At 44.8% G+C, this 20,120-nt stretch overlaps 1 protein-coding gene and 1 long non-coding RNA gene across 5 annotated transcripts in view; one reads left to right on the top strand and one right to left on the bottom strand.

Annotated features, from left to right (window-relative positions):
* Positions 1–19,244, top strand: part of LOC132455142 (histone deacetylase 4-like) — a 181,008-nt gene extending 161,764 nt beyond the window's left edge. For all 4 annotated transcript variants that reach the window (XM_060048870.1, XM_060048873.1, XM_060048872.1 and 1 more), the window contains 12 exons: positions 3,059–3,161; positions 3,608–3,654; positions 4,392–4,499; positions 11,097–11,152; positions 11,566–11,653; positions 12,558–12,677; positions 13,040–13,137; positions 13,660–13,778; positions 14,516–14,649; positions 15,034–15,118; positions 16,571–16,715; positions 18,043–19,244. In XM_060048870.1, coding sequence (XP_059904853.1) covers positions 3,059–3,161; positions 3,608–3,654; positions 4,392–4,499; positions 11,097–11,152; positions 11,566–11,653; positions 12,558–12,677; positions 13,040–13,137; positions 13,660–13,778; positions 14,516–14,649; positions 15,034–15,118; positions 16,571–16,715; positions 18,043–18,082 — 1,143 coding nt within the window. In that variant the 3' untranslated portion in view covers positions 18,083–19,244. The remainder of the gene's footprint in view (positions 1–3,058; positions 3,162–3,607; positions 3,655–4,391; positions 4,500–11,096; positions 11,153–11,565; positions 11,654–12,557; positions 12,678–13,039; positions 13,138–13,659; positions 13,779–14,515; positions 14,650–15,033; positions 15,119–16,570; positions 16,716–18,042) is intronic.
* LOC132455167 (uncharacterized) lies at positions 3,096–3,521 on the bottom strand. The gene is made up of 2 exons (XR_009525114.1): positions 3,416–3,521; positions 3,096–3,360 (listed from the first exon to the last, which is right to left on the bottom strand). It is a non-coding gene; the product is annotated as an uncharacterized LOC132455167 (long non-coding RNA).
* Positions 19,245–20,120: the final 876 nt, after the last annotated feature.

Below are 20,120 nucleotides of genomic sequence, written 5' to 3'. Positions count from 1 at the left end.
ACACCATGTGAAGTTATTTAACCCGATTATTGTTATTTATATCCGAGATTATTTAATCTAACCCGATCTAAACTCTATCACCCAAACACGGCGGCGTTTGGGTTTCCTACCTCGGACTCCAGAGCAGCCATGTCCATGGCAGCCACGGCCGGCAACTTTCTTTATTCTGAGTGGAAATAGTAACATAGTTACGCCATTAAATGCGTTTATGGAAACATTTCTAGCGAGAAATGTGCATTTTACTCTCATAATGTTCGCTCGGTGAATGTGAAGGATGTTTGGTTTGATAGTTATGACGAAGAGTGAACGCTCCGTTCACTTGCATGGACAGAGTCTCTGATTGCTAAGCAACCTCAACGTCTTGGCGGACTATTTCTCTGCTGATCAACACTACGAATGCTGGAAACACACCAGACACACCATGTGAAGTTATTTAACCCGATTATTGTTATTTATATCCGAGATTATTTAATCTAACCCGATCCAAGCTCTATCATCCATCCAAACACGGTGGCGTTTGGGTTTCCTTCCTCGGACTCCTAAATCCAGCGCAGCCACAGGCTGGGGGGGGGGGGAGTTTTGGGCGGTCTCATCTACGCGCGTATGCGTACGCGCGTATCTGACAATTTTTGACACAAAATGGTCAAGCAACATTTTCGCTGCGTTACGCACGTACATGGTACGCGAGGTACGCGCTTGGTGTGTTCGCACCTTTACGCGTAATATGCGTATAAGCAACGTTGTACGCGCGTATTGCGCGTATGAGGCGCGTATATTTACGTGCTATACGCGCGTATAGTGCGTATATCGCGTACATTTCAAGAGTTCAAAAAATTGAACTTTTTAAGCTCATACGCATGACGATTAGCCGTATTGCCCAATCAGCGTTGAGCTTGACCCGACGTCACTGGCAGAGAGTAGTGAGCTTGGACAGAAGCATACGGCCGACATCTTTCTTTATTCTGTGTGGAAATAGTAACATAGTTACGCCATTAAATGCTTTTATGGAAACATTTCTAGCGAGAAATGTGCATTTTACTTTCATAATGTTCGCTCGGTGAATGTGAAGGATGTTTGGTTTGATAGTTATGACGAAGAGGGAACGCTCCGTTCACTTGCATGGACAGAGTCTCTGGTTACTAAGCAACCTCAACGTCTTGGCGGACTATTTCTCTGCTGATCAACACTACAGACACTACACGAACAGAAATGGAGGTGGATCAAAATATCATCGTCGCTGTGTGCGGCCGTCCTGTCCTGTACGACACCACGATGGTGTCGTACAGGGACAGGAACAAAACAGAGAGGGCGTGGGTCGACGTGGCAGAGGATATTGGCGTTCCTGGTAAGATCAGTGAATAATGTGTGTGTGTATTTTGCTTGGCTTCAGCTATCGGTTGTGTTCTACTATGAAAAAAGTTAGCGCCGGTTAGCGGTAGCACCAGTTAGCAGTAATATTAAGTGATACTACTACAACAGACTGTCCCGCTTGTCAGGTTACACAACTTAATATGTATATATGTTCTTGTCAGTGGACGTATGTCGCAGGAGGTGGAAGTCACTCAGGGACAGGTATAGCGCGTATTGTGCGTATGCGACCATTTTTGACACAAAATGGTCAAGCAACATTATACGCGCGTATCTCGCGTAAAAAGTACGCGAGATACGTGTCTGGTGTGGCCGCACCTTAACGGTAGCAGCTAGAAACTGATATGGACTGTTCCAAGTGGCGAAATATTTTTTTGGTTTCTTATTTTTATTTTTTCTCTTACAGGTTACACACATAACCTAAGATACATGTTAAAATAAACATCACAATCAATTGTCCACAGCATTGTGTTTAATAAAAAATATATAATAATAAAGATATAATAATTAAAAATATATGAAACCCCTCATCTTAATGGTCTGACCTAGCAGTTCCCGCCACTCCTCCTGCGTCCCGCCTAATCGTTTGACAACATTGATTAAGCATTGATCTAATGTTTGCAATTCAACCATTAAATCCCACCATAATTCAATGTTGATTCAATGACATTTTTTCAACTTTCAATTCTTCAGTGGTTGATTCACTATCACATTTTCAACCATAACCATAAATCAACCATTTCAATCAAAATTCCACGTTGAAATAACATCTTCTGCTACATGTGAGCATACCAAAACACATCAACTGTATTTTCTATATTGTTGAAATGGATATAATAAATAAACTTGAACTTGAAACTTGCTCGCCATTTTGTAGTGGTGTTCGAATTCTCAGTGGTTAATTTCATGCACAATATAGTGCACTTAAAATACCCAATGAATAGTGAACTATTTCAATCACAGCTCATGTTTCGCGATTTCAAAAAGTGACGTAAGTCAGTGTGTGTGAGCCGGAGGCAGAGCGGGAGAGACATAAGCAGAGTTACGAAATAGCAGGCGGCAGGCGCGGTTCGAAACTGGTGTTATTTGGAACACGTGCTGTAATTTCAACGCAAATTAAATTATATCGATATTGACGATATGGTCTCGTTTCATATCGCGTTTGAAGAAATATCTATATATTTTAAATATCGATATATCGCCCAGCCCTCCGTCCACGGTAGCTCAACACTGTGATTTAGTGAAATTTTGATGAATTCATGAATGTTCCTGATTTCCCTGTTGTTCAGGGGTTTAGTTGTGAGTTGTGAATATACCGCCCGGCTGTGTCCGCGCCCTGTGAGGCTTTCTATTTGGGGGGCGCGCTACAGATATTAAGCAAAATACTCCATGTGCTCTTGGCTTCAGGAAAGGTCAGGCTGCACTTTAACATGTTTCTGTAGCAACTCCTCCTTGATTGGATGCTTTGATTGTATTTGATTGTTTGTGCGTGTGTGTTTTTGTGTGTATGTGTGTGTGTGGGTGTTTATATATGTGTGTGTGTGTGTGTGTTCGTGTGTGTGCATGTGTATGTGTGTGTGTGTGTGTTTGTGTTTGTGTATGTGTGCATATCTGTGTGTGTGCATGTGTGTGGCATGCGTGTGTATGTGTGTGTGTATGTGTGTGTGTGTGTGTGTGTTTGTGTGTGTAGTGCATCAGGGGGAGGAAGGCGACTCTGGAGGAGCTGCAGACAGTCCACTCAGAGGCCCACGTCCTGCTGTACGGAACCAACCCCCTGAGACAGAAGATAGACTGTAGGGACACACACACACACACACACACACACACACACACACACACACACACACACACACACACACACACACACACACACACACACACACACACACACACACACACACACACGTACAGACACACACACACACACACACACACACACACAACCCTCTGAGACAGAAGATAGACTGTAGGAACACACACACACAAACTACCCTGTTAGACAGAAGAGAGACTTTAAGAACACACACGCACACACACGGGCGTGCACATACACACACACACACACACACACACACACACCACGCTCTGAGAGAGAACATGCAAACATGTTTTAAAGGAAGGGGTTTTAACAGAGAAGGATGCTGCTGTGTTTCACAGGGTGAGCAGGATTATTATCTCTCTCTCTCTCTCTCTCTCTCTCTCTCTCTCTCTCTCTCTCTCTCTCTCTCTCTCCCCACAGGCTCTGTCACGCCCATGTTCGTCAGGCTGCCCTGCGGAGGAGTGGGGGTAGGTCGTCTCTCTCTCTCTGTCCCTCTCTCGGTCTCTCTCTCTCTCTCTCCGTCCCTCTCTCTCTCCGTCTCTCTCCATCTCTCTCTCTGTCTCTCACTCTCTCTCCCTCTTTCTCTCCGTCTCTCTCCATCTATCTCTGTCTCTCTCCCTCTCTCTCTATCTCAATCTGTCTCTCTCCGACTCTCTCCGTCTCTCTCTGCCCTACGCACACAAGCAGTGACTTTATAACAACCTCCATCGCTGGTGTCTCCTCCAAACGTCTGGTATGTGGATCACCTTCGTGTGTCCCTAGATCCTCACTGTCTCCTCAGACCCGTCGTAGAGGTGACCACATCACGGTGGACCTCATCCTCGTGTGCGATAGTTTAGCACTGAGAGGGGAGGAGTCTTGTTCAGCAGATTTTGTAATGTAAATGGTAAATGGACTGCATTACTACAGCGCTTACCTAACCAGTGGCGACTCAAAGCGCTTTACTATATCGCCTAACATTCACCCATTCATGCACACATTTTGTGCGGCCGTTTACATATTTTACAGGACAGATATTCAACAATATTTAAAGATAACTGTTCATAGTTCATTTGTTTCTTATTTGTGTGTGCGTGCGTGCGTGCGTGCGTGTGTGTGTGTGTGTGTGTGTGCGTGTGTGTGCGGCCATATGTGCGTGTGTGCGTGCATGTGTGTGTGTGTGTTTGGTGTGTGTGTGTGTGTGTGTGTGTTTGTTTGTGTGCAGGTGGACAGTGACACCATATGGAATGAGGTGCACTCATCCAGTGCGGCACGGCTAGCGGTCGGCTCTGTGGTGGAACTGGTGCTGAAGGTGGCCACCGGGGAGCTGAAGGTACACACACACCCCCCCCCCCCCCCCCCCCCCCCCCACACACACACACACACACACAGAGGGCACTCAAGGTACAAACACACACACACACACACACACACACACACACACACACACACACACACACACACACACACACACACACACACACACAGCGAGCTCAAGGTACAAACACACACGAACGCACACACCAGAAGTTCAGTCATGCACGTACACACAAACTATGTGTCTCATTCTGGCTTCCTCTTTATCTCTCTCTATCTTCACCCTTCTGTTGCAATCTATCTCTCTCTCCCTCTCTTTCTCTCTCTCTTAGTTTTTTACATCTCTTTCTGTCTCTTTCTAATTGTTTAATGTTTATGTCTCACGCTTTAGACCATTTTCTAACTTTCTATTTCCATCCATCTCTCTTTCTATATCCGTCTCTGTTTATATCTCTTTGTCGCTCTGTTTACATCTCTCCCTCTGTCTGTTTTTGTTTCTCTCGCTTTTTATCTCTCGCCCTGCCTCTCTGTGCTTGAGGCTCTCTTTCTCTCTCTCTCTCTCTCTCTCTTTCCTCTTTGTTTCTCTCTCCTTTAAAGAGAAAAAATATTCATACATTTTAAACATGATAATTTGTCTTATATGGTCATAGTAATCTATGTCATTTCGTCACTGCTTTTGTCACACACCAATTTCAAGAAAAAAGGGGATAAAATCCTTTGTCTGTTTCTCCCCAAAACACGGTGTGAACATTCCACTCTGCTGAACCCAGGTGGCGTTCTTATCGAGACGTCAGACTTCCTTTACCCGAGGTAGTCTTACATCACAATCAAGGGACACCAGGGGCTAGGTTTGTGTGGACGTGTGGAGCTCTGTCTGTAGCGGTGGACTGCGGTGTCAGCGAGAAAGTAAAGCTTTTTGGACACTTACGGTGTAACACCACGCTGTGTGTGGAGGGTGAAGCTCCGTCTTAGCAGCGGTATATTTAAAGGGGTGATATCATGCCACCTGGTGTGAGTGTGATTAGCCTTTACAAGCCTTTTGAAAATCACAAGTGGGTATGTCCACCTTAATGTATGTTGGATAAATAAGCAACATTTGCTACAGTCCACTGGGTAGGCCGGTGGACTGATCTATCAAGCATACATCTAGGTGGATACGCCCACTAATGATGTCACTAGGGCACAGGAAAAGGCAGATTTTTCAACGGATTGTAATGGCTAATTACACCAAAACTGGCGGCATAATATCACCCCTTTAATACCTGCATCTTCCCGGACACATGTAGTGTAACGCTACGGTGTGTGACGTGTGTCAGATAAAGCAACGCTCATTATAATGCTCATACACAACGACAGAACTAAAGAAGTATCACAAATACGCCTTGGCCCGTAACCATGGGGATAACACCTCCCCCCTCCTATCTAGAACAAGGTTCACTGGCTCTTCAAGTCGAGTCGATGAATTGCTTGGTCGGTCAATATGTTGTCATATCCTCAAAACACAGAGTAAATATAGAGCATAATTAAATGCAAAGATCATCTATTATTAATGTGAATATTAATATTACATATGAACTCACCTTTGGGGAACCCATGGCAACTTAAAAGATTCTAGAAGGTTTCCCAAACCCAAGGATCCGTCATGGATGCTGTATTGATGCCTTTTTTTGTGCCCCTGGGGTGCCCTCTCTTTGAGACCGTTTATATCAAACCAGTGTTCCTGTTCTCTATAAATAGACCTGAGCCGCTTTGGTTCACATTGTCGCAATGTCACGCAGACACCCCCCGCCCCCCCCGGAAACAATGGGCCCCATTTTAACGGTCTGAAGAGCAAGTGAGAAGGGCAAAACGGAAGTAGCTTTGTGGGCGGGTCTCTGGCGCTGTTGCTATTATACGGGCGGATAAATGACTTGTGCGCCCGACGCAAATCTAAAATGGGTTGGTCTGAATAGGTGAGTTTTGGGCGTAACATGCGATAAACCAATGAGAGTGCCATCTCCCATCCCCTTTAAAATCCATGAGCGCAATTGAAACTGACGAGTTGATATTTTGACAGCGCGTTTGCAGTCTCCCCTGAGACAGATGCATGACCACATGAATTTCAAACTCAAATGGCTCACTTTATGTCCAAATAATATGGCCTAATTCACACATGGAATAGCGTTTTCTTCTACAACTTTAGAAACACTGAGTCGTAAATTTCAGCCAAGAGAACTTAACACTTATGATATGTGGTCCTGTGGCTGCAACTGTGGGCATATTTAATGATATGCGGCAATACATTAACAAACATAGTTTCTTTCCAGTATTGTATACATTATCGTTATCAACTTGTGTTCATAATATGCATGTGTCCCCCGGTTAATATACATTGCCATGGACTGTATTATGCGTTAGCGTGTTTAGTTTGCGTGTGTTTAAACAGACACACGTGCGCCAAGCATCACCCGCATTCATTAATTCTTTTAAACACTCACTCGCTGTAAAAGTATGTTTCCTCACAATCAAATACTCATCAATCCAAAAAGTTATGGGCTTGTAAACGATGTCTGTGTCAAGAAAATATGTGTTTGCTTACAGTGTTTGCCTATGTATTGATTTAAAAGTACAATTTATTATCAGCTGTTCTTTCCCAAATAATTTAACCAACGTTATCATTTACCCTAAAGGAGATCTTGTTTTAGAAGGCTGGGATATACTTTGCTCGAGTTTATTATTGTTAATATTATTATTTTAACGCATGTCATAGCCTACTACAGTGTTCATTCATGCAGCCCCTATGGAAAAGAAATGTGTCCACAATCCACATGCTATTTCTATGCAGTTTCACACACATGAACAATCTTTGACATCATAATATTTAAATTAGGCTAATTGTGTGCATGTTTGTGCTGTGTATAGCCTACGTGTGTGTAAGCTTATGTTACAGTTCCGACCCGCCTAGGCACGTCAAAATAGCAACACCAACTGTGCTATACGCTAGGGTACTTGAACCAGTATTTTTTTGGTCAGTGACGCAATTGCAAAATCGATCTGTAAGATAGCATCATGTATAATTTGCGCCGGAACTCGGCTCTCCTCTCAGGGTGCAAGTGTAGTGGCGCGAGTTTGCTGCGGGAGAAAAATCTGCTTTGCGCCGGGTGCAAACAAGCAGCGATACATGAGTCGGTGTAGAAAGTAAATTGCGCTGGGTGCAAGATAGGGTCCATTATGTTATACCATGGTTTCTCAACGGGGGCGCAACCTAGGGGGGGCGCTGGGAACGTGACTCCATTTTTGGGGGGGTATTTTATTTATTTAAAAGAAAAAAAAGTTTGGGTGAAAGAATAGGCTACCTGAAATAAAAAGCCTATTTTCATGTATTGGTTTCTAACCCCTCTACCGTCTCAGCTACTTTTTACTGTCTATGCGCAATGGAACAGTGATAATACAGCGCGGTTCGGTCCTGCACACGCCCGGACTCCCGTTAGATCAGCTATCGTCATGATCGCTATAGTAACGCTGATAAACATAACCCAAATTCGCGGGTTAACAGGTCAATAACCAACACAAACACAATCAACATGGCCGATAGCAAGAAAAAAATATCAAATTTTGTTTCATAGCCCGTTTTTCCTTCTTCCTCTTGTTCAGTTCCAGCTGCTCTGAGCGTAGTCTCCATGAAAAGGCTGTTGCATTTGAAATACAAAATATATAGGCCTTATTAGGCCTCTGCGTGCGATCTGTTTTTCGTGGAGTCCGCGTTGCCCGGGCCGCGGTGTCCGTGGTTCCCGGGCCATTCATTCATTCGTTCACGGGGTAGTCGCGTGAGACGTGGGAGTGGTCGCAGTGCCCAAGGTCACGGTGCCCGGGCCGCAGGGTGCCGCGGCACGACGGGAGACGAATTTTTTTTTTTGCAGGGTGGTAGCGGGAAGCTCGTGAATATTCATGAGGGAACTGATCCCTGATTGGCTGGGACTTGTTGGCTGGGGACTTGGCTTGCTGGGACTTTAGAGGGCTTGTGTGAAAATCACGAACGCAAATGAATAAATCAACACGAATAATGTGACACATAATACCCACCTACTACACGGCAACTCTATAGCTACCTTTCTGTAAGTACAAACGTTAGCTCACTCGTCTAAAAGCCCCTGTGAAACTGTTTATGTGTCACGGGGGCTACTGTAGTAAATCCTTTTTGTATTTATTATATTTTATAACGTTATGTATAGCGCATCGGCAAATGAATTAAACGTTGTTATAAATTAACACGAATCATTTTAGCAATAATGTGACACATGATACCCACCTATACGGCAACTCTATAGCTACCTTTCTGTAAGTACAAACGTTAGCTCACTCGTCTAAAAGCCCCTGTGAAACTGTTTATGTGTCACAGCCTGGGCTACTGTAGTAAATCATTTTTTTATTTATTATATTTTATAACGTTATGTAGCCTATAGCGCATCGCAGTGCTTTCGGCAGCTGGTGATTGTTTCCAAGTTTTTTTTTTCTAATTGTTGTCGATCCATGTCTTGATATTTCCATTAAGATTCCATTCTGTTCTGTTTCTAGAAGTAGTGAGCATAATGGCAGGATTTATTAAAGCTTGCAACATTTGCCAGACCCATGTCAACTTTGAGGAGATGGAGCTGCTGGAGGTTAGGTGTAGATGGATAAGAATAAACCGTATGATTTCTGATAGGCCTATTTGTTCATAGTGGTTCTGCCACACCCCACAACCAATTACATTATCGAAAGAAGGGCCATAAAATCTGTAGGCCTATCCATAGAATATTTTTCGCGTAGGGCTAAATTAATTTTAATATTGATTTTCACCTATCAATCCACCTACTACACGGCAACTCTATAGCTACCTTTCTGTAAGTGCCAAAACAAACGTTAGCTCGTAATGCTAACTCGTCTAAAAACAACTACTGTATAACATGTGTCACACTATTGATACAATGATTTGTGTTGATTTATAACAACGTTTCATTTTTTTGCGTTCTTGATTTTCACAAGCCCTCTGTTTTCACAAGCCCTCTGACAAAGTCCCAGCGAGCCAAGTCCAGCCAATGAGGGATGAGTTCCCTCATTAATATTCACGAGCTTCCCGCTACCACCCTGCAAAAAATAAACTCGCGGCCGGGAGTCGCGTGAATGAATGTTCAATCCAACCATTTCTTCCTCAACTCTTCTTCCTCAACTCTTCTTTCTTGGTCGGTCTCTCTCTCTCTCTCTCTCTCTCTCTCTCTCTCTCTCTCTCTCTCTCTCTCTCTCTCTCTCTCTCTCTCTCTCTCTCTCTCTCTCTCTCTCTCTCTCTGGAAGTTTAATTGCATGTCATGAATATTCATTAATATTTTTATATTTTTTGCACCAAAACCGACTCAGAGGGCATTCACTGCTATTAGTGACCAACGCAAAATCAATGAAAAACGATGCACTGACAACTTTAAGCAATATAACATGAGTGTGAGTGGGGTTGTTAGTTTATTTATTTATTTTTATTGGGGGGGGGGGGGGGGGGGGGGGGGGGGGGGCGCCAGAGGATCAGGTAAGGTCAGGGGGGCGTTTGCTCAAAAAAGGTTGAGAACCACTGTGTTATACGCTCTACATAGGTGCACTTCTACTGGATGAACTCCATATAGATGTGTTGTTATTATAATGTACACCTAGGACCATGAAAGAAGTGAAAGAGAGGAATAGAGGGAGGTCATGATGAAGATGGGACGTTGTCTTGATGTTGCTGTTCAATGTCTTTTTTTTTTATTTGAGTATGATTCTGTTATTGTGTCCCTCCTCAGCAGTGACGACCCTGAACACGGTCCTGTAGTGAACGATTTTATGAACTGGTGTGAATCATCCTTTTTAAATATTAATGTGGCGAAAACTAAGGAGTTATGCATTGATTTTAGAAAAACTCCATCTGTCATCTCCCCTGTTTTAATAAACGATCAGCCTGTTGAAGTGGTGCAGCGGTATAAATATCATCTAGGGACTGTGGTTGACAACAAATTAAGCTTTGAGCCCCATGTCGATGCTGTGTGCAATAAAGCACATAAGCGTGTGTATATTTATCGGAAGCTCCGCAGTTTTCATGTTGACACCACTTTTATGAAAATGATTTATTCTTGTTTTATTGTACATGTTCTCACCTTTTGTTTTATCTGCTGGCATGGGTCACTTTCTGTTGAACAGAAAAATCGGCTGTAGGCGATCGTGAAAATGGGCAGCAAGATTGCTGGCACTCAAATGAGCAACCTTAATGACCTATATAAGGTCAGGTCATTGAGGAAGTCCTGCTCAATCATGGCTGACACAACCCATCCCCTTTACTTTGAATTTCCCTTGCTGCCATCAGGGCGCAGATAAAGGCTGCCACTTTGCCAAACAAACCAGTTGAAAAAAATAATTATGCCTGCAGCCATCAGTCTGGTCAATGATCACATCTAACGAGTGTAATCTTTTTTGTGTTGTGATCTGTTTTGTGTTATTTGTTGTCTTATCCGTTATGTGTTTGCTGTTCTTTTTTGACTGCTGGGTGTGCATCAAATTACCCCTCAGGGATAATAAAGATACATTGTACCTTGTATTGTCGGTAGGCATCAACTTCTTCTCTTGTGTCTTCCAGAACGGCTTCGCCGTTGTCCGACCTCCCGGACATCACGCCGAGGAGAGCACTCCCATGTAAGGACCCCGCTGAGGCGGCCTAGACCAGTCAGGAATTACATGTGTTTGGTTTTATTATCATGTTTTTTTTAAACAGTAGAGTATATGTTTATTCTTTCTGAAGAGTCTCGCTTTTGCTTTGACAGCCGTTCATTTATTACTCATTGCTTGTCAAGAGTGCACTTCAAATGTATTGAAACCCAGACATAAATCCACCATTTTAACTCTCCCCATCTCTCTCCATCTCTCTCTACCGCTGTCTGTCGGTCAATTGAATTCAGAGAGCTTTATTAGCAGAGGGAAATGTACATTGTCAACGCAAAAAATAATACAATTACAGACAAGAATTGGTTTAAAAATATAACTAACTATTTCTCTGTCCATCCATCCCTCTCTCTCTCTCTCTCTCTCTCTCTCTCTCTCTCGCCTAGGGGATTCTGTTATTTCAACTCAGTGGCGATCGCTGCAAGGCTGCTGCAGCAGCGACTCAGCGTCAACAGAATCCTCATCGTGGACTGGGTCAGTAAACACACACACATACACACACACACATGAACGCGACACACACACACGTAACACAAAATCTCCAAGGACTTTACATTACAGCACACTTAAGGGTAAATGATGGTTCTGCGTTGAACGGCCCAAATGTCAACAGCTTCTGAAGGACAGAACAGAACAATTTGATCCCATACACGAGTTCACTGAACATGAGTTAACCAGGTTCTTTAATCACTTGGACTATGAGCCGTAATTCATTAGAATTGCCATAAGGACACAATTGATTCTGAGGCAATTAAAGGGCAACCAAACACTAGAAAACATCCATTTATTATAATTTCAATGATGCCGCCAAACTGAGCAAACAAGTGCGTTTTTTGACCTAATGACCTGACTTGTTGACAGTTGTTGCTAAAGTGACCATGTTGCATCAAATGACATCACCTCCATTCACCCAATCAGAGAGAAGATGCCGAATCAGTTTGACCGAACTGGTAACCAAGTTTCAGTACCTGTCATCGAGATATTCAACAACCAAAGAATAAATATAAATAATCATTGGCATTGACGATTTACAATGCAGATTATTAAACCGATAACTTGTACAAAACACAAAAAGCTCTTTGTGTTTCTGTTTAGTTTGTGTCAGCTAGCATACATCTTGTGTTTGAGGCTAGCAATCAGTCAAACGATCCAAATACACTTAAGCACTCAGGGCACTATGGTGCTTTAGTTAATCCTGTATGGGAAATTAAAACAAACTTAAATCACTATTTTTAGTATTTTACTCATTAGATTTCTTTTTAATTACACTAGTGTTGCTCTTTTCTGAACTATGGTAATGCTCTGAGAATAACGGATGCTGATTGGTCAAAGATGGTCGAGTGATTGGTTGTGTGCTGCTCTGCTTACCGCCTCTCAGGACGTTCACCATGGCAACGGCACCCAGCAGGCATTCTACGACGACCCCAACGTCCTCTACCTGTCCATCCATCGCTATGACGACGGGAACTTCTTCCCCGGCAGCGGAGCACCCGATGAGGTGAGGCAGAGAGAGAGAGAGAGAGAGAGACAGAGAGAGAGAGGGTACAGACAGACAGAGATGGGGAGACTTAGTAGAAGAGATCCAAAGGGATATCCCTCAATAAAGAGATCAGAGATTTTGTTCACATCTCTAATCCTGACCAAAGCACTCCGGAAGAGATGTGTGTGTGTGTGTGTGTGTGTGTGTGTGTGTGTGTGTGTGTGTGTGTGTGTGTGTGTGTGTGTGTGTGTGTGTGTGTGTGTGTGTGTGTGTGTGTGTGTGTGTGTGTGTGTGTGTGTGCATGTAAGAATCTGTTTTGGTCAATCAGCGTCTTCATAGTGTGTTTTCTAATGTGCACGTATACGTGTGTGTTTGTGCAGGTGGGCAGTGGTGCAGGGGTGGGTTTCAACGTCAACATAGCATTTACCGGGGGTCTGGACCCCCCCATGGGAGACGCAGAGTACCTGGCTGCCTTCAGGTAACTCACCTATTCACACGAGACACAAACACACACACACACACCTATGCACACATTTACATGTACACACACAAAATTCTAATTGAGCAATAAATCTACAATAAAAACAGTTCTTGATCACAGCACACACACATTTGAATACACAGTGTGACATTGCTCATCCACATCCCCCAACCCACCGCCTTTTCTTGCCACCATGACATCACTTCTCCTCCTCTCTCTCTATGACATCGCTTCTCCTCCTCTCTCCATGACATCACTTCTCCTTTCTCTACATGACATCACTTCTCCTCCTCTCTCCATGTCATCACTTCTCCTCTCGCTCTATGATATCACTTCTCCTCTGTCTCGTGAAATCACTTCTCCACTCGCTCTATGATATCACTTCTCCTCTGTCTCGTGAGATCACTTCTCCTCTGTCTCGTGAGATCACTTCTCCACTCGCTCTATGATATCACTTCTCCTCTATCTCGTGAGATCACTTCTCTCTCTCCATGACATCACTTCCTCTATGGTCCTTAGGACGGTGGTGATGCCCATCGCCAGTGAGTTCTCCCCCGATGTGGTGCTCATCTCGTCGGGCTTCGACGCTGTGGAGGGACATCCCCCTCCGCTGGGGGGCTACATGCTCACCTCCAAATGTGAGTTGAACCTGCCCAGCAACAGCTCCGTGGAGAGAGGGGTGGTGGGCGGCTCCTGCAGGGTTCACTGATACATTCAGTCCATCCCAGCTGTATCAGCGCTGCACTTGCTAGTGCAGATCAACCACTGGAGAGAGGGCAGAGCAACCAGTGGTGGACCGCCTTAGTCAACAATTTGTACCTGGGGTTGTGGGGGCAGGCAGGTAGGACCCAGATGCAGACGGTTTAGGGAAAACTGCACTTTATTTCCGCCAAAAGGCTAAGGCAAGAAGCAAGGAGCAAGGGAACACAGGTAACCATAGAGAACACGCAGGACCAACAAACCACAATGACAGCACGAGGAACAAAGGAAAGACAAGGGCTTAGGTAACAAACACAAGACATGCAACGAGGAACAGCTGAGACACTTTAGGGGAGGGAGCAGTAATCAACACAGGAGGGAAACACAGGGAAACACACCAAAACACGACAGACCATGACAGTACCTGCGTAAATAAAGCTTTTGAGATTGCTATTGTCGTCTATCGTGCTCTGCATGTATTTGTCTTTGATGCTCTCTTTCTATCTCTCTCTCACATACTCTCCCTCCCTCTCTCCTTGTCTCACTCTCTCCACTCTATCTCTTACTCCCTTGCTCCATCTCTCTCACTCTCTCTCTCTCTCTCTCTCTCTCTCTCTCTCTCTCTCTCTCTCTCTCTCTCTCTCTCTCTCTCTCTAATGCCCTCTTGTTCCCCCAGGTTTCGGTCACCTGACCCGTCAGCTGATGACCCTCGCCGGGGGGAGGGTGGTTCTGGCGTTGGAGGGGGGTCACGACCTCACCGCAATCTGTGACGCTTCGGAGGCTTGTGTGGCTGCCCTGCTGGGCCAGGAGGTAACAAAAGGTTCCGGGTTCGATTCCCCACGTCTGCAGTCTCTTCTGTAGAGGGTCCTTGAGCAAAATGGCCCCTGTGTGTATCGTTATCAATGAGCTGATTCTGGTTCGGCTCCCTTTTGCTCCGGTGTGACACTGACCCCTGGTGGAAAGTACTAGAACTTCAACAGAAACGCAAAATAACTAATACTACATCCCATGGCCTGGGAATGGATGGAGAAAATTCAGCAACACTAATGATGATTAATAGCATATTATATGATTACAATAATTTAAATCAAAATACAAGTATAATGCTTTTAATACAGAACCCGATTTCCCTTCTTTTGAATTATTAATAAAGAACAATGAGGTCATCAACTGTTTTTGTGTTTCCGTCCCCAGCTGGATCCGCTGCCCAAGGCGGTCCTGGAGCAGCGGCCCAACCCCAACGCCGTCCGATCCCTGGGGAAGGTCATCGAGATGCACAGTAGGTCCTACCGCCGCTGGAACCACCCCTAACCGCACTACTACACATTAAGAGACCCAACTAAACAATAAGAGTCACTACTACACAATAAGAGACACTACTACAAAATATGAGACACTACTATACAATAACACACCATCTTTGTACACAATAAGAGACACTACTACACAATAGGAGACACTAGTCCAAAATAAGAAACCATAGTAGTACACAATAAAAGACACTACTACACAATAATAAGAGACACAACTATAGCCTCTTATTGTGTTGTTGTTGTGTTGTTGTGCCTCTAAAATAAAGAGAGACGCAACCAAAAATGAAGAGACACTGCGAAAAATAAGAGATAGTAATACAAAATAAGAGACACATTGAAGCAAAATGGGAGGGGCTTTAACAAAGATTTTCACGGTTGGTGTCGGCTTACATTTCCACACATTCAGAGGCGTATTGCAAAATAGCATACAAGGAATACGACAAGGCTTCTCTTCTCTGTTTTGGGAAAAGGTCCACTCAGGACATCTCCTGCTGTAAACTTCGACACCGTTTATACATATGACAGCATTTGCGACACACACACACACACGTCAACAGACATGCGCAGGGCAGGTTTACTGGTCATTATGTGATATCTGCATGAGGGAACACAGAATCATGACAGGGTTTTGGCTCACACACGACAGCCTGCGGGGGGCAGAGAGAGGAGGGGGAGAGAGGAGAGGTAGAGGAGTTGGGGGAGAGAGAGGAGTGGGGGCAGAGCGAGAGAGAGGAGTGGGGGGAGAGAGAGAGAGGAGTCTCTCGCCCTCCACTGGGCGAGAGGGCAGCACAGAAGACTCCTCTGGGCGGACCCTTTTAAAGACTCCTCCCGTCTTCACTAGCTTTGGGGTTTTAAATGCTATACTGCCCCCTTGTGTGTGAATTGGTGATCCTATTGTTTGAAGGCCAGGATCACCACACCATGTGTTCTGGGGGTGTGGCCGGCCCCAAATCACACTGGGATGGTCTCTCGGGTCCTTAGATCGAAGACCCTCTGGTGTCGTGGTGTAGGGTTGTACCAGCTGGAAAGATACTGGAATTCACTAAATGTTTATAAAGATGAAACGCCCTAATTTCTCCAAACATCAATCTCTCTCTTTCCCTACCTCTACATCCTCTCTCTCTCTCTCTCTCCCTACCTCTACATCCTCTCTCTCTCTCTCTCTCTCTCTCTCTCTCTCTCTCTCTCTCTCTCTCTCTCTCTCTCTCTCTCTCTCTCTCTCTCTCTCTCTCTCTCTCTCTGAACCCATCTGTCCCCCACCAACTCTACCTCTCTATCTCCATTCTCTCCCCTCTGCCCTCTCTGTCTCCCTCCCTCTCTCTCTTTCTCTCTCACTCCCTCTCTCTCTCTCTCTCCCTCCCTCTCTCTCCCCCTCCCTCCCTCCCCCTCCCTCTCTGTCTCCCCCCCTCCCCCTCCAGGTAAGTACTGGCGTGCTGTGCAGCGGTCTGCAACCAGGCTGGGTCTCTCCCTGCTGGAGGCCAAGCGAGGCGACTCGGAGGAGGCAGAGACCGTCCACGCCATGGCCTCACTCTCCGTTGCCAATAGCAACGCTATGGAGCACAGGTGAGGCCCCCCTGCTGCACGGCATTGTGGGAGTTGTAGTAAAGTGTGTATGTACAAACAAGAGAACAAATATTGGTGAATAAAATATCAGTAGGATGATGATGACGATGGTAACATGAATTAATGAACACAAAACAATTAAATCTATATGCAATCTTTTCGTTCATACTAGGGCTGCAACAACGAATCGATAAAATTGATAAAAATCGATTACTAAAAGCGGTGGCAACTAATTCTGTCATCGATTCGTTGAGTCGCGCAATTAATACGTCACTCGTAGGGGCGGAACTGCCGACGCCCACAGGTCCATGCTTCATGCATGGACCCTTCAAAGGTGGATTTATAGTCCTCAGTAAAGTGCTGTACGTAGACATGGAGAGCCCTCCGTCGATGGAGAGCCTGTCGGAGACCCTCTCCTTAGCTCTACGTGTGTATCCAATTTTTTTTAACTATCTGTCGATGCGTACGGAGACGGACAGAGACGTAAGGGCTGTGATTGGTCTTCTAACAAAATTTAACAGAATCCCTTTTACCGGTTTGACTTAAACAACTGAAAACCTCATTTTGTGCACTTTATAAAAGAAAGGAGTCTTTTCATTTTTATAGATGTATACATAAATGTATATAATACATTGTATGTTTTTTTTGTGTTTTTCCAGTTATGTTTTTATAGATATTTTATCATTTAATGTTACTTTAAATGGCTCAGGGACATTGGAGCAATAACCTGTTGTTTTTACATTTCAGTCTGCACTGTGAATTTGAAGTAATGTAATCGATGTATCCAGATTCAACGATTAATCGATTATTGAAATAATTGTTAGTTGCAGCCCTAGTTCATACATTAAGTATGTTTTATACATTTGAAAGGTATAACTTATTTACTCTGTAAAGTTATCACCCTCTGTTTAAACTGTATTGTAAAGGTTGTGGTTTGTGGCCTACATTACACTACAAGTGTACATTCATGCTAAGATACACGATGATTGCCTAACCATAAATTACACTAAATAACCCTTTTATACAGTTTGTTTTAATCATGTTTGTTTTAAAACAGGATTAAGCTAATCTCTTTCAACTGGTTTAAAAAATATGGAATGCAGGGTCACTTTTGGACACTCACTCCCTGTCTGCTCTTATTTATATTGATTATCGGTTCAAAGTCTGCGATGACTTTATCTCTAGCTACCGCTAGCTTCATTGAACTAATGCTAGCGAGCTATCTTTTCTTAGCGAGCAATTAGTGAACAACAAAAGGAAAGATCATAGGTTATAGGGTCATGTTGCGTTTGTGTTTTGAAATGCACCTTTCTTTGTTGTCCCCTAGGCAACAGGAGGAACCAATGGAAGAGGGGGAACCACTGTAGCAGAGGGGAGCCATCTCTGTGTTACATCGCCCTCATCGGTCGCTCTGGAGAAACGCCTCCTTCGATTTTTTCGAAAGAGCCTAGACCGTTACCTTCATTTACCGCCCGGCACATCAGTCACCTCGATGGGCGGCCCCTCTAACCAATGAGAGGGCGTGGGCGGGCTCAGCCTCACGAGTAGGGAGCCAATCAGAAGATGGCAGACTCAAAATCGATAAAAGGAAACAAAAAAATACATCCTGAAGCTTGCGTGCGTTGCTTAGCAACACTCGCTTGGTCACACACATTTTGTGCCAGTCTTAGCAACCCCCCCCCCCCCCCCCCCACCATGTTAGCATTCGCGACGGTGGCTAGCGACATGACCCGGCCTGAAGGCTAGGGTGCTAGCCCATTTGAAGTCTTGAGGCGGCGGAGGAGAGCTGTAAAATACTCACGGTGCAGAGTACAGTGGACGTGTGGCCATTGCCACCGGAACCCTTTGGCCAACACACAGTTGGTCAGTCCTTTGATTCATTTGTACCATTATTTTCTCAACAAATTTTGCCTACAAAAACAATCCCCCAGCCGCTGGGCCCACGACGACCGGCCTGGGGGCTCGTCGGCATTCTGTAACGAGATGCGTTCACTGTGGACTTTGAGACGGGTCCCGGGTCCCGCCGCCGCACCGCACCGTCCCCATAGCAAACGCCGCCATTGGATGAGCTGTTGCCCTGGACGACGGTCGGGGCCCTAGACACAGGGGACCGGCGTGCGGGTCCCGGACGCGTTCGGTCCGATACTGACGGACTGGAGGAGTGCCTTGGTGCAGATCCACCGGTTTTCAGGAAAATCCGGTGGATTCAGGAAAAGAAGATTGCCTTAAGTCACAAGATACTACTTAGTTTTGTGGCCCCTGTGGCTAAAGAATGCAGGTCCCTGCAGCGCAGAATGAGACGATGACAAGAGGAGCGGTCAGCATGTTTACGTGGAACATTTACTTCTTTCAAAGACTTGGTCTGTTGAGGGTGTGGTTTTGGTTTGGATTTTTTCTTTCCCTTGGAATGAATCTTTTTCTGTGAGAAAAATGAGAAGACACTCATTGCTTAAGGGGAGTAGAGGCAGGCTTCAGTGGCGGGAGGGAATAAAAAGGGGTTGACAGGTCACCCGCTGGAAGACGCTAGATTGATGCTAAATTTTAGGGAAATGAAAGTTCAGCCTTCTATGTAGCCCAGCCCTTTATAAACCCCTCCCCCTTCCTGAGTGATGGCTTCGTACGAAAAACACAACCCATCAGCCTACCAGCATGCATTGGGGCGGAAAGGCCCCATATTTTCCCTGAAGATTCTTTGAATGTTATCCCAAAACAAAAACGCAAACACACAAAAAAAAAAAAAGCCAAGCCACTGAAGCCAAAGCATGCATTTGCATTTCCAACCCCGTCCCCCTCCCTCCAATACATGGCTAGTAAACACTGGTGGACAAGCACTCCTAACTGAGGAACCATCTCTCTACCATGTTCCTGTACTTGAGGAGCCATCACTACTTTCTAAGCAGCTCTTGGCTGCTCGCCTGGCTGCGACCCCCTGGGTCCCTGGCCCAACGTCCAGCCGTGTACATCGAATTCAATATGTTTTACGGAGCAGAGCATTAATGGTGGCCTGTTTGTAGACTTTTACGCCTACCATTGTTGTTTATTTTTCACCGATTTGGTGCTGTTTTTGTTATTTCCATATCAAATGTGTGTTGTAAATGTGTCCATTTTTATTTGATGTATATTTTTCTAACTTTTTTCATGTCATTCAACCCGTGACCTGTCCTTTTTTTCTGGATGGGCAAGGGAATCGCAACCAGTGCTGTCGTTACTTTATTAGTCGTTTACTCATTTTTCATTCATTTTTTCCTTCTTTCTGAGTTCACCCTATCCATCTTCGTTTCTGTACATCCATCTTTCTCCTACATCTCTCTTTCTTGTCGTCTCTCTATCTCTTTCTGTCTATCAGTCTTCCCCTCTCTCTCCCTCTTTCTCTCCCCCTCTTTTTCTCTCCCTCTCTCCCTCCCT

Source organism: Gadus macrocephalus, chromosome 4 (assembly GCF_031168955.1).
Source record: "Gadus macrocephalus chromosome 4, ASM3116895v1".
NCBI lineage: Eukaryota > Metazoa > Chordata > Actinopteri > Gadiformes > Gadidae > Gadus > Gadus macrocephalus.
This window is presented reverse-complemented; position numbering and strand designations above follow the sequence as displayed.